General features: G+C 37.5%; 1 protein-coding gene across 3 annotated transcripts in view; it reads left to right on the plus strand.

Annotated features, from left to right (window-relative positions):
• col14a1a (collagen, type XIV, alpha 1a) overlaps positions 1 to 15,986 on the plus strand; it is a 129,746-nt gene that overhangs the window by 31,070 nt on the left and 82,690 nt on the right. For all 3 annotated transcript variants that reach the window (XM_082149957.1, XM_082149955.1, XM_082149956.1), the window contains 11 exons: positions 3,899 to 4,054; positions 4,201 to 4,320; positions 5,657 to 5,821; positions 6,110 to 6,271; positions 6,354 to 6,511; positions 7,520 to 7,649; positions 9,855 to 9,997; positions 10,238 to 10,367; positions 11,825 to 11,964; positions 13,015 to 13,141; positions 14,178 to 14,317. In XM_082149957.1, the coding sequence (XP_082006083.1) occupies positions 3,899 to 4,054; positions 4,201 to 4,320; positions 5,657 to 5,821; positions 6,110 to 6,271; positions 6,354 to 6,511; positions 7,520 to 7,649; positions 9,855 to 9,997; positions 10,238 to 10,367; positions 11,825 to 11,964; positions 13,015 to 13,141; positions 14,178 to 14,317 (1,571 nt within the window). The remainder of the gene's footprint in view (positions 1 to 3,898; positions 4,055 to 4,200; positions 4,321 to 5,656; positions 5,822 to 6,109; positions 6,272 to 6,353; positions 6,512 to 7,519; positions 7,650 to 9,854; positions 9,998 to 10,237; positions 10,368 to 11,824; positions 11,965 to 13,014; positions 13,142 to 14,177; positions 14,318 to 15,986) is intronic.

Raw genomic sequence — 15,986 nt, forward strand, 5'->3', positions numbered from 1 at the left:
TTTATCGCACTCCACTCTTCAGTTTTTAAATGCCTTCTTCTCTCTCTCTCTTTGTTTTTCTCTTCCTCTCTCTCCTGTTGATATGCTACTGTAGCTCAAAAATGGGGCCCTATTTTAACGATCTAAGCGCATGGTCTAAAGCGCAGGGCGCAAGTTCACTTAGAGCTTGTCCGAATCCACTTTTGCTAGTTTAACGATGGGAAAAATGGTCGGTGTGGTCTAAAAGGGTTGTCCCTATTCTCTTGATGAGTAATGGGTGTGTTTTGGGCGTAACGTGCAAAAAAACAGAGTCTCATCTCCCATTCCATTTAAAAGCCAGTTGCACTCACGCCATGGCGGATTCACTATTTACATTACGGAATTTTCAAGCGAAACGACTGAACGCTTCTCCAGAGAGCAAACGGATCTGCTCGTGCGCGAGGTTAAGGCTCAGACCATCTACGGGACAAGCCTATTTCAGTTGCCTCAAAATAGCAACACGCCAACAATGCGCCAGAACACACCTCGTTTTCAGACATGCACGCCCATGGGCGCACAAATGGGCGCTTTTGGTTAATCTTAAAGATGCCAAAAGGGACAATGAATAGATTTATATTGTTTAAAATAAATACTGTTCTTTAAAAAAAATTATTAATCAAAAAATCTTTAGAAAATTTCAACAAAACCTGTATAACGCACGAAGCACTGCTACTTGGGCGGAGTGATTTGCTCGCAGCACCTGAGAAGCCCCGTGGTGAGGAGCAGAGAGTTTGCCCAGAGTTGGAGTAAATCACTCCACAGAAGTAGCAGTGCTTCGCCTTCTGAGAATATAGTTCCCAGTATGTATACGGTTAGAAGATGGCTGTGTCTCATGTGACCTTGTTATTTGTACACGCTGTGACTATACAAATCACAACATGTAAATAGGAAAATGTTGGCGTTATTTTGTCACTTATTGGGAGCAGTATGCTAGCTGGAGCTGTTTACCTCCAGTCTTTGTGCTAAGCTAGGCTAGCGGTGGGTGCGTCAGTTACAGCACGCACGGAGATGAAAAGGGTATGTATGGACTTATCTAACTCTGGGGGATACGGTGAATAAGTCCAAAAAAAGTCGGCGTGTTCCTTTTAATGTCCAAACCTGTTGAGTGTGTTGTATTTCATAATAGCTGCTTGTAGGTAGCACAAGCATAATTATTTTTGTGAGACTGTCAGCATATTAAGAACCACTTCAGATATCAAGCAGTCTGTTATAACCTCAGGCTTCCTATATCTTTATCCCTTCAACATCCCTGTATTTCTTAATGACTTCACCTCAAAGAGAGTTGAAAGGTGGCCAAAAAGACATGCTTACTAAAAACTCACTCATTATTCAAAATCTTGAAAGAGCAAGAATTCTCCTTCCCCCCACATTAGTAGTCTAGACACCCCAGCGACAAGGGAGTCAAGAGAGCTGACAAATTTTTGACACGAGAGTTCTGACAGGAACAGCAAGAGCGTCTATTCGGTAGTTAATCTTAATATGCATCTAATGAGAACAATAAACGTGACCTGCCACGAGACCTGCCCGTGGCGTCTCACCTCTAGTGAATATTTCATATGTCTGGAGACGCCATGATACACACAGACGACAACATTGAAGCCAGAAAAGGCATAATTAATGAAGGTCTGCATGCATAGTGCATTTATCATACCGCCGAGCTTTAACTTTGCATTCATGAAGGATGCGAAAGAGTTGATTGCATTGTCTGTCGTGTTAATCTCATTTGCTTGTCTCTTCTTCTTTTCCTCCAGCATATGTATGATTGAGAGCTCCCAGAGGACGTCCCGCAAACCAAAAGAGCTTTTGCAGCCCGACAGCATTGCAGCAAGCACTTCCATGACATCCTATTGCAATTGCATGACCTTTATGGGTTTTCCAAGGCGGCAATGAGGAGTCTGTTGCTTAGTAGATAACTCCAGGGTCACTTAGGGCTTAATAAATCGATGTTGCCGGATCGCTGATGGGTCTGATGTATCCTCTCCTATGAATCTCAGGATACAATCAGCCCTGTGTTCTCTGATAGAGGGGCTAACGTGGATTAGTGATACCAGGGCTCTCAATGGCTCACTGATAACAGCAGAAGGTGCCTGTGTCTTGACAAGCCACTCTTTGTGTAGTGGCATGGATCGAACTACGGCACTATTTTCAGACATAAATAGTTAGAGAGGAATTAAGAAGCGCAGGAGTTAATTAAACATCTTGCAGCAATTGAATGGCGAATCGTTTCGTTGTGGTAAAACTAAACTGATTCAACAGACATGCCTAATAGATTTGCCTGCCATGATGTGCTTTTCAGTACCTGTCTATACTGTGGTAGAGTTCACTCAAAAATGTATTTAAAAGAAAAGTCTTTATTTACACACCTTGATGTTTTTTTGTCATTTTTTTTATTCATGAAACACAAAAAGGTAGGCTAATAATGAAAGTGAATGAGGGATGAGGCTGTCATGCTCCACAACACACACATAACACATAACAAAAAAAGTAACATAGAAGTATAAAAGTGATACATTTGACATATGTGCTACATTGTTTGCCTAAAAGTTTTTTAGTAAGTCTTATGATAGCTATATGTAATAAATATTGTATACAAATATATATACATAAAGAATTACAGCAAAATAATCAATTAATACAATAAAATAAAATGTAAATCATTATTCACTGAAAATTGTCGCATAATATATCAAATTTTGATTAATTATTCACTGAAAATCTTCACATAATAGGCATAATAATCTTGACACACTCATGAGAGAGTTGCAATATACGATTAGTGAATGAATTGTTCTTTTGAGTCAGATATTTTTGACGACGCAAAACTGAATCGTTCATTACAAATCGAAGATTTGGTTCTCGGGGTCTCAACTGTTTGATTCTGGTGGTCCCAACAGTTAGCAACTCATTGAAATAGAATATTATTTGTGAAAAAATACATTTTTGTGTGTGCCTCACCAAAAAATATCAAATGAAATAAAAGGAATATAAGTTATATTGACTACTTTTATGGTCCCTTTGCATCTTTTTTAAGTCGTCAGGCACTTTCGTTATATTGAAATTGTTTTTTTGTTTTTTTACCTTTTGTGTTCCATGGAACAATGAAGATCTGGTTTGGAAAGAAATACGTTTTTTTTTCTTCTTTACTTTTAAGATTATAAAAACATGTTATTAGTCCCAGATTAAGAGCCTCCATGGTCTACTTCTCGCTGCCATCTTTGTGTCAACGGGTTTCTCTGTATTCATGTCTGCGACTAAAGTTTATAGTGTTTCCTTGTTCTGTATTTCAACCCTCTGTAGATGATGCCAAACACTAATGCTCTTATAGAGAAGACTTGTATTATGCTATAAGGCCTTCTGTGAAAATAAATGATTGAGGGAGGAACAAAACAGACTCCCATGATGCAGTGCTGAGCTCTGTGGTCCTGCGCTCCTCAGATTTACTGCCCGTACTGACACTTCATCACTTTACCCCCGCTGTGTGTGTATGTGTAGTTATTGCACAGTAGGACTCACAGAGACATAAACACACACATGATTTGTTCGAGATCAAGATGCCATCAGTTGTCTCTATCCGGTGTGGATCCCAGAGCTGTTCTCACTATTGCAGTTAAAATTGAATGAGTAAAATAATTTTGCTTTGGTTGATATTTGCCGCTGTGTTCATAAATCAAACATGTTCTTCCCTGCTCTATGATGATACTTTGTGCAATGACAAAGTGGTTCAATAAAACCGTACCTGCATTCACAGACTGCAGACTGTTGAGTTTGTTTGATTCTTCAGAAGACAATGTTTTTGTATCTATAGCTATGTGGGACTGTATAAGTGCAACGAAGTTCACTCTTTCTTTTTCTGTTTCTCTGTCTATCTCTCATAATCCAGTGGATCAGTTTGTATGCACAACTCCTGCCGTCGCAGATATTGTCATCCTGGTCGATGGATCTTGGAGTATCGGAAGAATCAATTTCCGTCTGGTTCGCATGTTCCTTGAAAACCTGGTCAATGCCTTCGATGTGGGAATAGACAAAACCCGGATTGGTGGGTCCCATGAATTCACTCTTAATAATTCAATCATTGTTTTGACCTAAAAATAGATTTACAGGATAATTTATTAATTTAGACGACTTCTCAATTGATCTATAAAGTGCCAATCTGTTCCCTGGATGTGTTTTTATGTGTTTTAGGACTGGCCCAGTACAGCGGAGATCCACGAATTGAGTGGCACTTGAATGGCTTCAGCACAAAAGATGCAGTAATAGATGCTGTCAAAAACCTGCCTTACAAGGGAGGCAACACACTCACAGGTGTTTTTCCCGACTTCTTCCATTGTTCTAGAGACACAAATACATATACTGTGCCTTGTGAAACTGGTCACAACCAGTTCTATTATTGTACCGATGTACAAATTCTACATTGCTGTAGGGTTAAATTCACATAAACAAATGCAGTATTTTACTTTGTGTGCAGTTTTTCAGCGTTTCATTCACTAACCGGCCAGTCCAACATGACCATGCACTATAGGCGCTATTTAGTATTTCTCATATTTGCGACTTTATTTCTTGTACTTTAATTATGACTTCACTTTTTGTAATTGCAATTTTATTTCACACAATTGCGACTTTTTCTCGTAATTGTGACTTTATATCTCACAATTGTGACTATTTCGTGTAATTGTGACTTTATCTCACAATTGTGACTATTTCGCGTATTTGTGACTTTGTAATAGACAATTGCAATTTTTTGTATTTGCGACTTTATTTCTTGTACTGTAATTGCGAATTCACTTTTTGTAATTGCAACGTTGTCACAATTGCAACTTCATATCTCAGAACTGCAACTTTATATCTCACAATTGTGACTTTTGCATAATTGCAATTTTATCACAATTGCAACTTTCTCATAATTGTGACTACACTTCACAATTGTTACTATTAATTATTAGTTACTCGTAATTTCATTGTTTTCTCATAATTGCAACTTTATAACTGACAATTGGAAGTTTATTTATCGTATTTACCACTTAATTTCTTGTACTGCAATTGCCACTTTTTGTAATTGTAATTTAATATCGTACAATTGCAACTTCTAATAATTGTGAGTTTATTTCTCATAAATATGAATTTATAATGTGAAATTTGACTTTACTTCTTATTTTGAAATTCTTTAAATTAAGCGTAGCGTCATTTCTGGCAGGTCACGTTAGTCAACTCGCATCAGCTGATCCACGTCTACCTATAGGAATATGACTTCTATCACTGTACACACTGTATATGTCCTTCAGTATTATCAACAGCTATCGCGTTTCTCAGGAGCCAGTTCCCTCCTCCATCCCCAGCTCCTCCTCTCGTCCAGTCAGGATTTGGCATTCTGATTCCACCTTAATCAGACTAAAATTCTCTAATTATGTTGTACATTAAAATTAATTAATGATATCTGCAATACATTCATGTTGGTTCTGTTCTGTTTACCCCAAGGGGGGTTATTGCTGCTCTCCCTGCTCTTATCCATGCTAGGATGCATGGATGCACAGGGAGTTCTTGCCCAGAACAGAACCATACCGCCAATCCAAACTGTATGCTAATTGCCAATCGTATTTGATGATAGTGGTCCTGACAAAATTTAATATTTTGATCCGTCTAGGTCTTGCTCTTACCTACATCCTGGAGAACAGCTTCAAACCTGAGTCTGGGGCTCGTACCGATGTTCCCAAAATTGGAATCCTGATAACCGACGGCAAATCCCAGGATGACGTTATCCCACCTGCTCAGACCCTGAGAATTGCTGGAGTCGAGTTATTTGCCATTGGTATTAGAGGATTCCTCATGCATCTTTGTGTAGAATAGTTCATCTGCTTTCATTTATGCAGTATGTAGAAAAAGTATCCACCCAGTGTTAAATAAACATCCTCAGGGCTGATGTATAAATGTTGCTGAGCTTTTCAGGGGTCATTTATGAATTTTATCACTAATAATTATTTGCAAAAGATTGTAGACTGTCAACACAGATAGGCTACATGATCAACTCTTGCTGTCTCCTGTAGATATTCCAGAAACGTGGAATATGACCTTTTTGAATATGTTTGGTTGTGCGTAGGTGTGAAGAATGCTGATGAGAACGAGCTGAAGGCCATCGCCTCTGAACCAGAGGACACACACGTTTATAACGTGGCTGACTTCAGTATCATGAGCACTATAGTGGATGGTCTGACCAGGAAGGTGTGTGATGGAGTGGAGCAACAGGACAAAGAAATGAATCGTGAGTGTTTTACCTGCTGTTTAAATGTCCATTTCTGATGTGTGGAATGGGATCTAATGTCTCACGATTCCCTCATTGCCAGGAGATTCTGTCACTGAAGAGACTACGTCCCCACCCCAGAACTTGGTCATTTCTGAGGTGACTGCACACAGTTTTCGTGTGTCCTGGACTCATGCTCCTGGAAGTGTGGAAAGATATCGGGTGGTTTACCATCCAACCAGAGCAGACATTCTGGAAGAGGTGACCAATCAAAGACTTTATGCTTTATCACAACTTTCAAATCTGTTACTCAACTATTGTGTGTATTTAAAACCAAACCCACCAACTAAAAGCCACCACTTAAATACGGAGGACCAATAATTGGGAAATAAATAAAGGAATGAATGACTTGATAAAACAAATATAATACATTTTCAATTAAATTTAATCCTGAATTTATTTTTGTATTATTTATTCCTTAATCATTATTTATTTTTTGTATTTGTTTTAATAATTTTGTATTCTTTTTTACTTCATTTTTTTTTTTTTATATAATTTTTGCTTACATGCTTAAAGGCATATTTGGTGCAATTTTTTATTTATTTCTGCCATCATTTACATGTTGTTCCAACCTATATGTCTTTTTTTTTTTCTGCGGAAATTTTCTTCTGCAATTTTGACAAATGTTTCTCTTCTTAGAAAGAAAGTCAATGGGGTCCAAAACAACGTTAGACCCCACTGACTTTTATTCTATGGGCAAATAATCACTGAGACATTTTTTATTTATTTTTTTCATGTTCAACAGAACAAATAAGTAAATACAGCTTTGGAACAACATGAGAGTGAATAAAAAATTGACTGAAAGGGTAAAAGTGTTTAGGAATATATATTACCTTATTGTCAGAAATCCTACTATTCGTGTCAACTGATGCTCGAATGTTCAGCAGTCAATGTTTTACAAGTCATTTTTGTTCTTTTCTTTCTTTGAAATAAACACCACTTGGTTTGATATTCTGTTATCTAGCTGCAATGACAGCCTTACATTTTTAACTGTGGCTTTACTTCTTAGTGCCAGTTTATTATGCCTCTTTTATCTCCTTAGTTCTATTTCCAGTTTTTTGTGATGGGTGTCAGCCCAATTCTATAAATATTATGTCCTGCACTTTGCCACGTTATTTAACACTGTTGAGGCTTTTGGTCTTATTTTTCATAATCATTTTCCAAACTGCTGTGCTGGGCGTCACAAACCGCTGTTGTCTTGCTGTACAGATTGTGGTGGGCGGCAGGGAGAATTCAGTCGTCCTGCAGAATTTGAACTCTCTGACTGAATACGAGATTGCTGTGTTCGCTGTGTACCGCAGCGCAGCGAGTGACGCTCTCAGAGGCAACCAGATCACGCGTGAGTCATCGTCAAAACTTGCCACAACCAATATTGAGACTACAGAACATCTCAAAACACGCGTTACAGGCTTGTGTTCTTCACAATTTCACTGTCAAACAGTATTACCCACAAACCACATGCCTATAGTTTTCCTAAATACCCTTTACTTTGCAATTCTATCAGCAATTTCTTATATACAGTTTATTTCTTAACCACTACTTTATAGCAAACGCCTGTCAGTCATCTCAGCAAGACAGGACTGAATTCTGCAGTATTTAGTGGATGTTTGAAGTCTTTGGTTTGTGGTAGAAGATAGTGTTGTGGCAAAGGCTATCCATGTGTGCTTGTTTCCAGAATAAAAATCTTGTCTATTTCTGTCCCACTCCATCAAAGTCGTCTTTAACTTTCACACTTTCCCAGAATCCAACTCAGAATGCACTTCTTCTGATCAGAAATACATACGTATCCAGCCACTGAAAAAAGTACTCAAGACAAACATGCACTGCAGAAAATTGTTTTCATAATCAGTATTTTTTCCCAGTAAAACAAGATACTCTGTCTACATTAATAAGAACATTAAATTTAAAGCTAAATGGTGTTAGATATTAAAACTTGTTTTAATGCTGAAAGGTTTGTTTGAGCTGCACCCTCTACTGTACAGCTGTGAATTTGCATTTCTTTCAGCCATTCATTTCCCTTTTGGTGTGAAAGGGCTTTTACATTTGCCAAAAATAGAACTTATTTTTGTTGTTATTAAAAAAACAAACAAGTAAGCCCAGCCCAGGTGAGAAAAAGTAATGTAAAAGTAACGTAACGCAATAGTTGAATGTATTACATTTAATAGTAACTTTCCACAACAATGGCACCCATATAGCTACAATAAACTTTGTAACATGTAAGCTAATGAAAATGTAATGCTGAACTTACTGCCTCAGATGCAACCGTTCGAATGACTGAAAAAACTATTTTTAATAACTAAATTATTTTTTATTTGCTGGTGAAAAACCTTGTAACTCCATTTGAGCTTGATTTGGGGAAAATGTTAAAGGGGTGGTATAATGCCATTTTCACAAGATGTAAAATAAGTATTTGATGTCCCCAGAGTGTGTATGTGAAGTTTTTGCTCAAAAATTTTAGTTAAAATTGTCACATTTTGAGGGTGAGCAAAAACACACCGTTTTGTGTCTGTTCCTTTAAATGCAAATGAGCTGCTGCTCCCAGCATAGAGGGCGGAGCTTCAGCAGTTTGCACTCACAGACATGCACTGGAAATTTCAAAAACTTTTAGCCTTTTATGTTCAAACCGGATTCAGACAATGATGGAGAGACTCAAGAAGAAGTGACAACATGTAGAATGCAACAGGACATTTCTGAATGGTTAGTTGATGAATTTATGTAGCTTATGTGTAGTTATCTTCTAGTCATTGATTAGCATATTCTGTCTCGATAATCTATAAATCGTGTTCCGGGGGCGGGGTTCATGTAAATTTTAGGGTTAGTGATGTCACTAACCCGTGAGGAATGTCGTGTAGTCCCTACCAGCCGTTTGTTGTAGTCCTTAAAAAGCAATTTCTTTAAAAGCAAATATCTCCCTTTGTTTTGAACTTTGAGCGTTGCAACTCTGCAGATGTTGTTTATGCTCAAACAGCAATATTACACACTAACTAAAGTTAAAAAAGTGAAATCATAATCAACCACCCCTTTAATAATATAATGGCGCACGCAAGTGCCACAATACTAACTTTGACAACATGGTGTTTAATTATTTAAAAACTAACCTGCACTTTTCTCTGGTTTCAAAACGCACGCCATGCTGGATATTACCTGCCATTCATTTTCATAATACTTTTCAAACTGTTGGTGACATATCCTCGGAAAAAACTCCTAAGATCCAAAAGCTAATGCCAGTGACTTACCCATGATGACTTGACAGCTGAGCGCAGGCATTTCACTCATGTTGGATGCATCAATTCATGATTGGTTTTGTGCCAAATTAAAATATTAGACACAACGATAAAATAACGTTATTAACCGGTTAATGGTAATTTCAAATAAGTGTTTCTGTTTTGTTTGTTCCTGTTAAAATTATGTTTGTTTTTGTTTGTTATTCCTTGAACCGGTTCAGAGCCCTGACGCACACACATGCAAACACAAACAAAACATGTTTAACTGTACGTCTATGTTAAGTATAAATGTCTGATTTGTATGTATGTGTGCGTCTCAGTGGCTCTACCTACAGTGAGTGATCTCGAGCTGTACGAAGTGACAGACAACAGCATGAGAGCCCGCTGGAGGGATGCACAAGGGGCTTCTGGGTACATGATCCTTTACGCTCCACTGAGCAGTGAGACTACAGATGAAAGAGAGGTGAGGCTGCAAATTGTCTTTGTGAGTGTTCCTGTCCGTGTTTGAGCAAACGCTAAGCCCGCGCTGGCATGATGACACTTCCACCAAAATAGTAGCTTCACTGTTACACTGTTTTCATGGAAGCTGTAGAAGAAGAATAACAATCATCACGTTTGAGTTCCCTTGGTTGCACTTTTTTTATCTCTGTTTCAGCAGCCTTTATGCTGCTCTAAAGGTGTTGCTGTTGTTTTTGTGATACAGCTAAAGGTGGATGAGACGGTGACTGATGTGGAACTGAAGGGATTGATTCCTGACACAGAGTACACCGTTACGGTCTATGCCATGTTCGGAGAGGAGGCCAGTGATCCCGCCACTGTTCAGGAGACCACCAGTGAGTGTCCAGGCCAATCTGTTTTTAAATATAAATGTAAACATGCAGGGCCCTATCATACACCCGGCGCGACGCAAGTGTTTTTTGCTAGTTTTAGCCTGACGCAGTTATAATTTTCTCGTCCTGTGCCACGTTGTTAAATAGCAAATGCATTTGCACCCATTTGTGCGCCCATGGGCGTGCATGTCTGAAAACGAGGTGTGTTCAGGCGCATTGATGGCACGTTGCTATTTTGAGGCAACTGGAATAGACAGCGCCATTGACCAACTGAAACCTGGTCTAAAGTCAATGACGTAGTATTTTTTTTGTTATTTAAAGGGCGCATTAGTAATATGAGCCTATAGGCGGGTACACAATGCGCGTACACTTTGCTTATTACACACACAGGGACACGCAGCAGAACACAAACATGCCAAATATTAAAAATAAAAGGATTACAATGTAAAACATTATTATTGTGTACATAAATATATGGTGGAATCCGGCTTGTCCCGTAGATGGTCTGCTTGCGCGCTTTAACCTTGCGCACGAGCTCTTTTACAAAGAGAGCAAAATCTCATAGTTAAATTCCGCCATGTAAATAGCAAATCCGCCATGGCGCGAGCGCAACTTTCTTTAAAGATGGCGCCGACCATTTTTCCCGTCGTTAAACTAGCAAAAGTGGATTCGGACACGCTCTAAGTGCACTTGCGGCGTACGCTTTAGACCATGCGCTTAGATCGTTAAAATAGGGCCCGCAATCTGTTTTCTTTCAAACGCTGTTTATGTAATGTCCAGTGATTAATGGTTCTGTTTTGAATTTTTGAAAGGTGACCCACGTAATAGGGCTGGGTGTATAGATCAATACAATAATATTTCAATATTTTGAGTCTTTTAATAATATTTTAAATATATCTCAATATTTATGTATTGAATGGCTTGAAATGTATTTCTTTTTCTTTTCCTTGGATCGAACATGATTTCAACATAACACTCAGAGAAGCTAATTCTTAAAAACATTAAAGTAGAATACTTACTCCAATCTTCAGTGCCACATATTCCTTTAGAAATTGTTCTAATATGCTGATTTGCTAATTCTAATATATATATCATATACATATTAGAATTATTTAATGAATTGAAACATTTATTGAAATAGAAATCTTTTGTAAGATTCTTTTTTTACTGTCTGTTTTGATTAATTTAATCCATCCATGCTGTATATGTGTATACAATATTACTGTCCCCAAACTTTTAAACAGTAGTGAATATAGTTTTATTTATGAAAAATACAATTCATTGAAACTGGCAGTTTAAACTGATTCATTAAAATGCATCAAACTTAACAGCAATAATGCTTTTTGTTTTGCTACCAAAGTTGTTGTAACAATGTCCCTTAATCCCATTGCAGAAAAATTATTTCCAGAAAAATATCTTGAATATTCAGCGTTTGACCGTTAATCCATATCCTCCTGCAGTGTCCCTGAGACCTCCACGTAACCTGCGGGTCACTGAAGTTGACCACAGCTCTGTCCGACTCAACTGGGACGCAGTGTCCAGTAAAGTAAAGGGCTACCGTGTCATGTATATCAAGACAGATGGTGTGCAGACCAATGAGGTGATCACTGCAGCAGAACCCACAATACATGACAAGCATTTGTTTCTCCGTTAAACAAACAAGCACTTGTTCACTCTTAAACCCAGTCAACTATATACAGTATATAGAATTAAAATAATTAAATATGAGTACATTTTTATAAATTATATGTTATTATATTTGATATATATATAAGTACAGTATATATGTAAGGGATAATGTAGAGCGAGGTGGTTGTTATAGCGAATACAACCCCGACAGGCTGATCAGGACCCCGACACGAAGCGGAGGGGTCTTGAATCAGCCTGAAGGGGTTGTATTCGCTATAACAACCACCTCGCTCTACACTATCCCTTATATATATACTGTACATCAGTATACATTATGCCTCGCTCTACATTATCCCACTTATTACATGGCTACCTACCAAATAAATCAATAATTTGACACAAAATATTGATTTAAAAACGATTGTATTGCTTCCGCTAAAGAAAATAGTCCGTTCCGTCTCTACGGTTAGAATCCTGCGTCCATAGCAACGCTCTGTTTTTCATGGCAACGGTGTGTTATACCTAGCGCCGGTCTGTTATCAAGAAATAACAGACCACATTCTACATTAGAATTCAAACAAGCCATGTAATATATATATATATATATATATATATATATATATATATATATATATGAAGAGTTCAGATGCAAAAGCCTCTAAATGCCATCTGAAATTTTCTTATAGAATGATAATTTTTATCAAGCTCGTATATTTAAATTCAATAATTTCACTTAAATGGCAATGAAGATTACCTATTAATTGCCATTTAAGTGAAATTACTGAACTTAAACACACAAACTTGATAAAAATTATCATTCTATAAGAAAATTTCAGATGGCATTTAGAGGCTTTTGCATCTGAACTCTTCATATATATATATATATATATACAGTATATATAGTGTATTTTTATTTTATTTATTTTATTTTTTTATTTTATTAATCACTATAATAATGTACTCACTCATTCCATAATTTTATGAACAGAGATGCATTATGTATTAATTTTCTTCTCTTCAGGTGGAGTTGGGTCCCGTCACCAATGTGTACCTGAAGAACTTGTCACCCATAACAGAATACACCGTTGCTGTTTTTGCTCTCTATGACGGCGGCCAATCCGAGGCACTCAGTGGCGGATTCACTACAAGTGAGACTGTTTGATCCCTGCCAGTGAACTGCTTAAAAATGTTTAAATAGGTGAATTCAGCTATTCTGTTTTGTCAGTTGCATTAAGGATGCCAGCATATCCTGGGCGGTGGGTGTGGATTTATGCAAATTATTTCCCCAAGCACAGAAGAGACAGGGCCCATTGGTATTCATTATCATGAGCACGGGCAAGAACAAATCTCGTCTACTCGCAGCAATGCTGATTTAACATGAACATGTATGAGCATATTTTTCTGTATTTTCCTCCTCCAACAGAATGTACAATTTTCATTGCACACAGAGTCTGCAATTTACTCCAGCTGGAAAAGCGGGAATGGATGCTTTCTCTGTCCTGGAAAAGCATCACTTTCTAGGCAGCCTGTTGCATTCAGTAATCATTGATTGGCTGCTGGAATCTATAATAGATCTGGGCCTTCATTTCCTGAGTTTCATTGTTCTCTGGGTGTCCTGACTTTGTCGTTGTAGTAATCAGGTTACGTGGTGAAATTTCTAGGGAATTTATTTGAATGTAAAAGTGAATGTTAGGGTAAATGCTGTTCGCTCTGTGGAGATGAGAATGATCAAGAATTCATTCACTGAATCCAAATTAAATTGGTTAAAAGATTAGTTCACACAAAAATGAAAATTATGTCATAATTTACTCACCCTCATATCGTTCCAAAGCCTCATGACTCGTATCTGTGGAACAGAAAAGGAGAAATGGTAAAAAAAAAAAAAAAAAAGACCAAAGTTAATGCAAATGGGTTAATAAAAATATATTTCATTCAGTATATGCAGTATTCTCTGAAAACAGCCTTGTTTACTATCTTAAACAATTGGGTTTCAAGTAAATCTATCTTGTTTACATATTTTAGACAAAATACTGATTAATTATTATTATTATTATTTGAAGTGAACTACTCTTCTAATTTGTACGTAAACAATTTAACATCATTTAAAAAGTTTGTGATAAAACTGATTATAGTTCAGCGAAGGATGTTGGATTGCTTACCCGTGCTTGATTCTATCTCAATCAGAGCTTGTGCCAGCCCCTTTTAGCCTGATGACATCAGAGGTCACCTCCGAGAGTTTCCGGGTGAGCTGGTCGCATTCTGCTAGGGATGTGGTGCTCTATAAGTTGGCCTGGTCACCCACTGGAGGAGGAGATGAGAGAGAGGTCAGTCATTTACAAGTATAATGATTTGTGATGTGATAGAACTAACTATGGAGGTACTTTCATATTTTCTGTATTAATATAATATAATATAATATAATATAATATAATATAATATAATATAATATAATATAATACAATATAATATCATATAATATCATATCATATAATATAGTATAATATAATATTATATTATATTATATAATATAATATAATGTAACTAGAATGTACATTTCCTGAGGAAAATGTGAGTGGGTGCTTCCAGTGGCAAAACTCGCCACTCGGTTACTAGGATAGTTGCTGGAATGTTGTACATGATGTGTGTACGATGTTGTGGAGCTGAAATATAGCTTCTATATGTTGCAATATGGTTGCTAGGTGGCTCTAAACGTTTGCTAGGGTGTGAATAGACAGTTACCATGGTGATATTTACAGACTGTTTCCTGACCGAAACAAACGAGCCAATCCCCATCTCTATATGATGTTCTGATGCAGAGATATAGGCGGTTGCTAGGGTGTTATGGGTGGTTGCTAGGGCGCTGCTAGGCGGTTGCTAGGGTGTTCTGGGTGGTTACTATGGTGGTGCTAGGTTATTCTTGGTGGTTGCTAGGGCGTTGCTAGGGTGTTCTGGGTGGTTGCTATGGTGTTGCTAGGGTATTATGGGTGGTTGCTAGGGCGTTGCTAGGGTAGAACATTTTGAAAGTTGAAAGACAGCACTAAATAGCATAATTAATAATATAATATAATATAATATAATATAATATAATATAATATAATATATAACCCTCAAAAATAAATACATCAGTTAGTCATTGGCAAAACATCTACTATAATATAATAAAAAATAAAAAAAATTGTCTGCCAGTGGAGAACGAGTGGCTTTTTGGCAGTAGAATGATGCGATCATGCCATGTACCAAACCCTGAACTCTTGGATCATTCTCTTTTGTAACTAGCTCGTTTTTTTTTTTTTTTTTTTTTTTTTCATTGGCATATGTTAGTTTCAGCAAACTATATATGTTGAAAAAGAGAAAGTGAAAAATGATTTTTATGAGGTCCTTGCAAATGATTTATGAGTCAATCAATACTTTCTCGTAACCTGAAGCCCGCGGCCAACTGTTACTCTCTATTAGGAATGACCACCACCAAAACAACCACCAGCATACTGAACATGTCCCGTCACTGCTCTCCTGGCCACGCATGACCACAGACACAAGTGTGTGCAAGTGTGTGTGATGGAGAAAGTTTTTAATATTGACCAGGAGTCAGTGCAGCTGTTTTTTATAGATAGCACCGCAGGTCGATATATTTACCAAGAGCCACCAGAGCAGAAAATAATAACATGCTGTGAGGCAAACTGGAATGTGGCTGGAGCTTCATGTCCCAGAGCAGAGAAGTCAGCCCAGAAACACATATTCACTCACATAGGTTTACTGGGACAGCCCAGAGCTGACTGAGATCCAAAGCTCTCTTGATAGCAGATGTGCTTTTTAATGCATGTTCTCGTTGTTGGCATAGCATAGACGAGCACCCACCAACATTTATACCTGACAAAATGTGTTTACTGATTTCTGTTGCTGCTACTATCACTTTTGCTCTAAAATGGACTGAAAATACTCTTGACTTATCTTCGCAATTATGTACATAAATTTGAGTTAAAAAAAGGTCTAGAA

Source organism: Leuciscus leuciscus (assembly GCF_965113295.1).
Source record: "Leuciscus leuciscus genome assembly, chromosome: 20".
In the NCBI taxonomy this organism is placed as follows: Eukaryota; Metazoa; Chordata; class Actinopteri; order Cypriniformes; family Leuciscidae; genus Leuciscus; species Leuciscus leuciscus.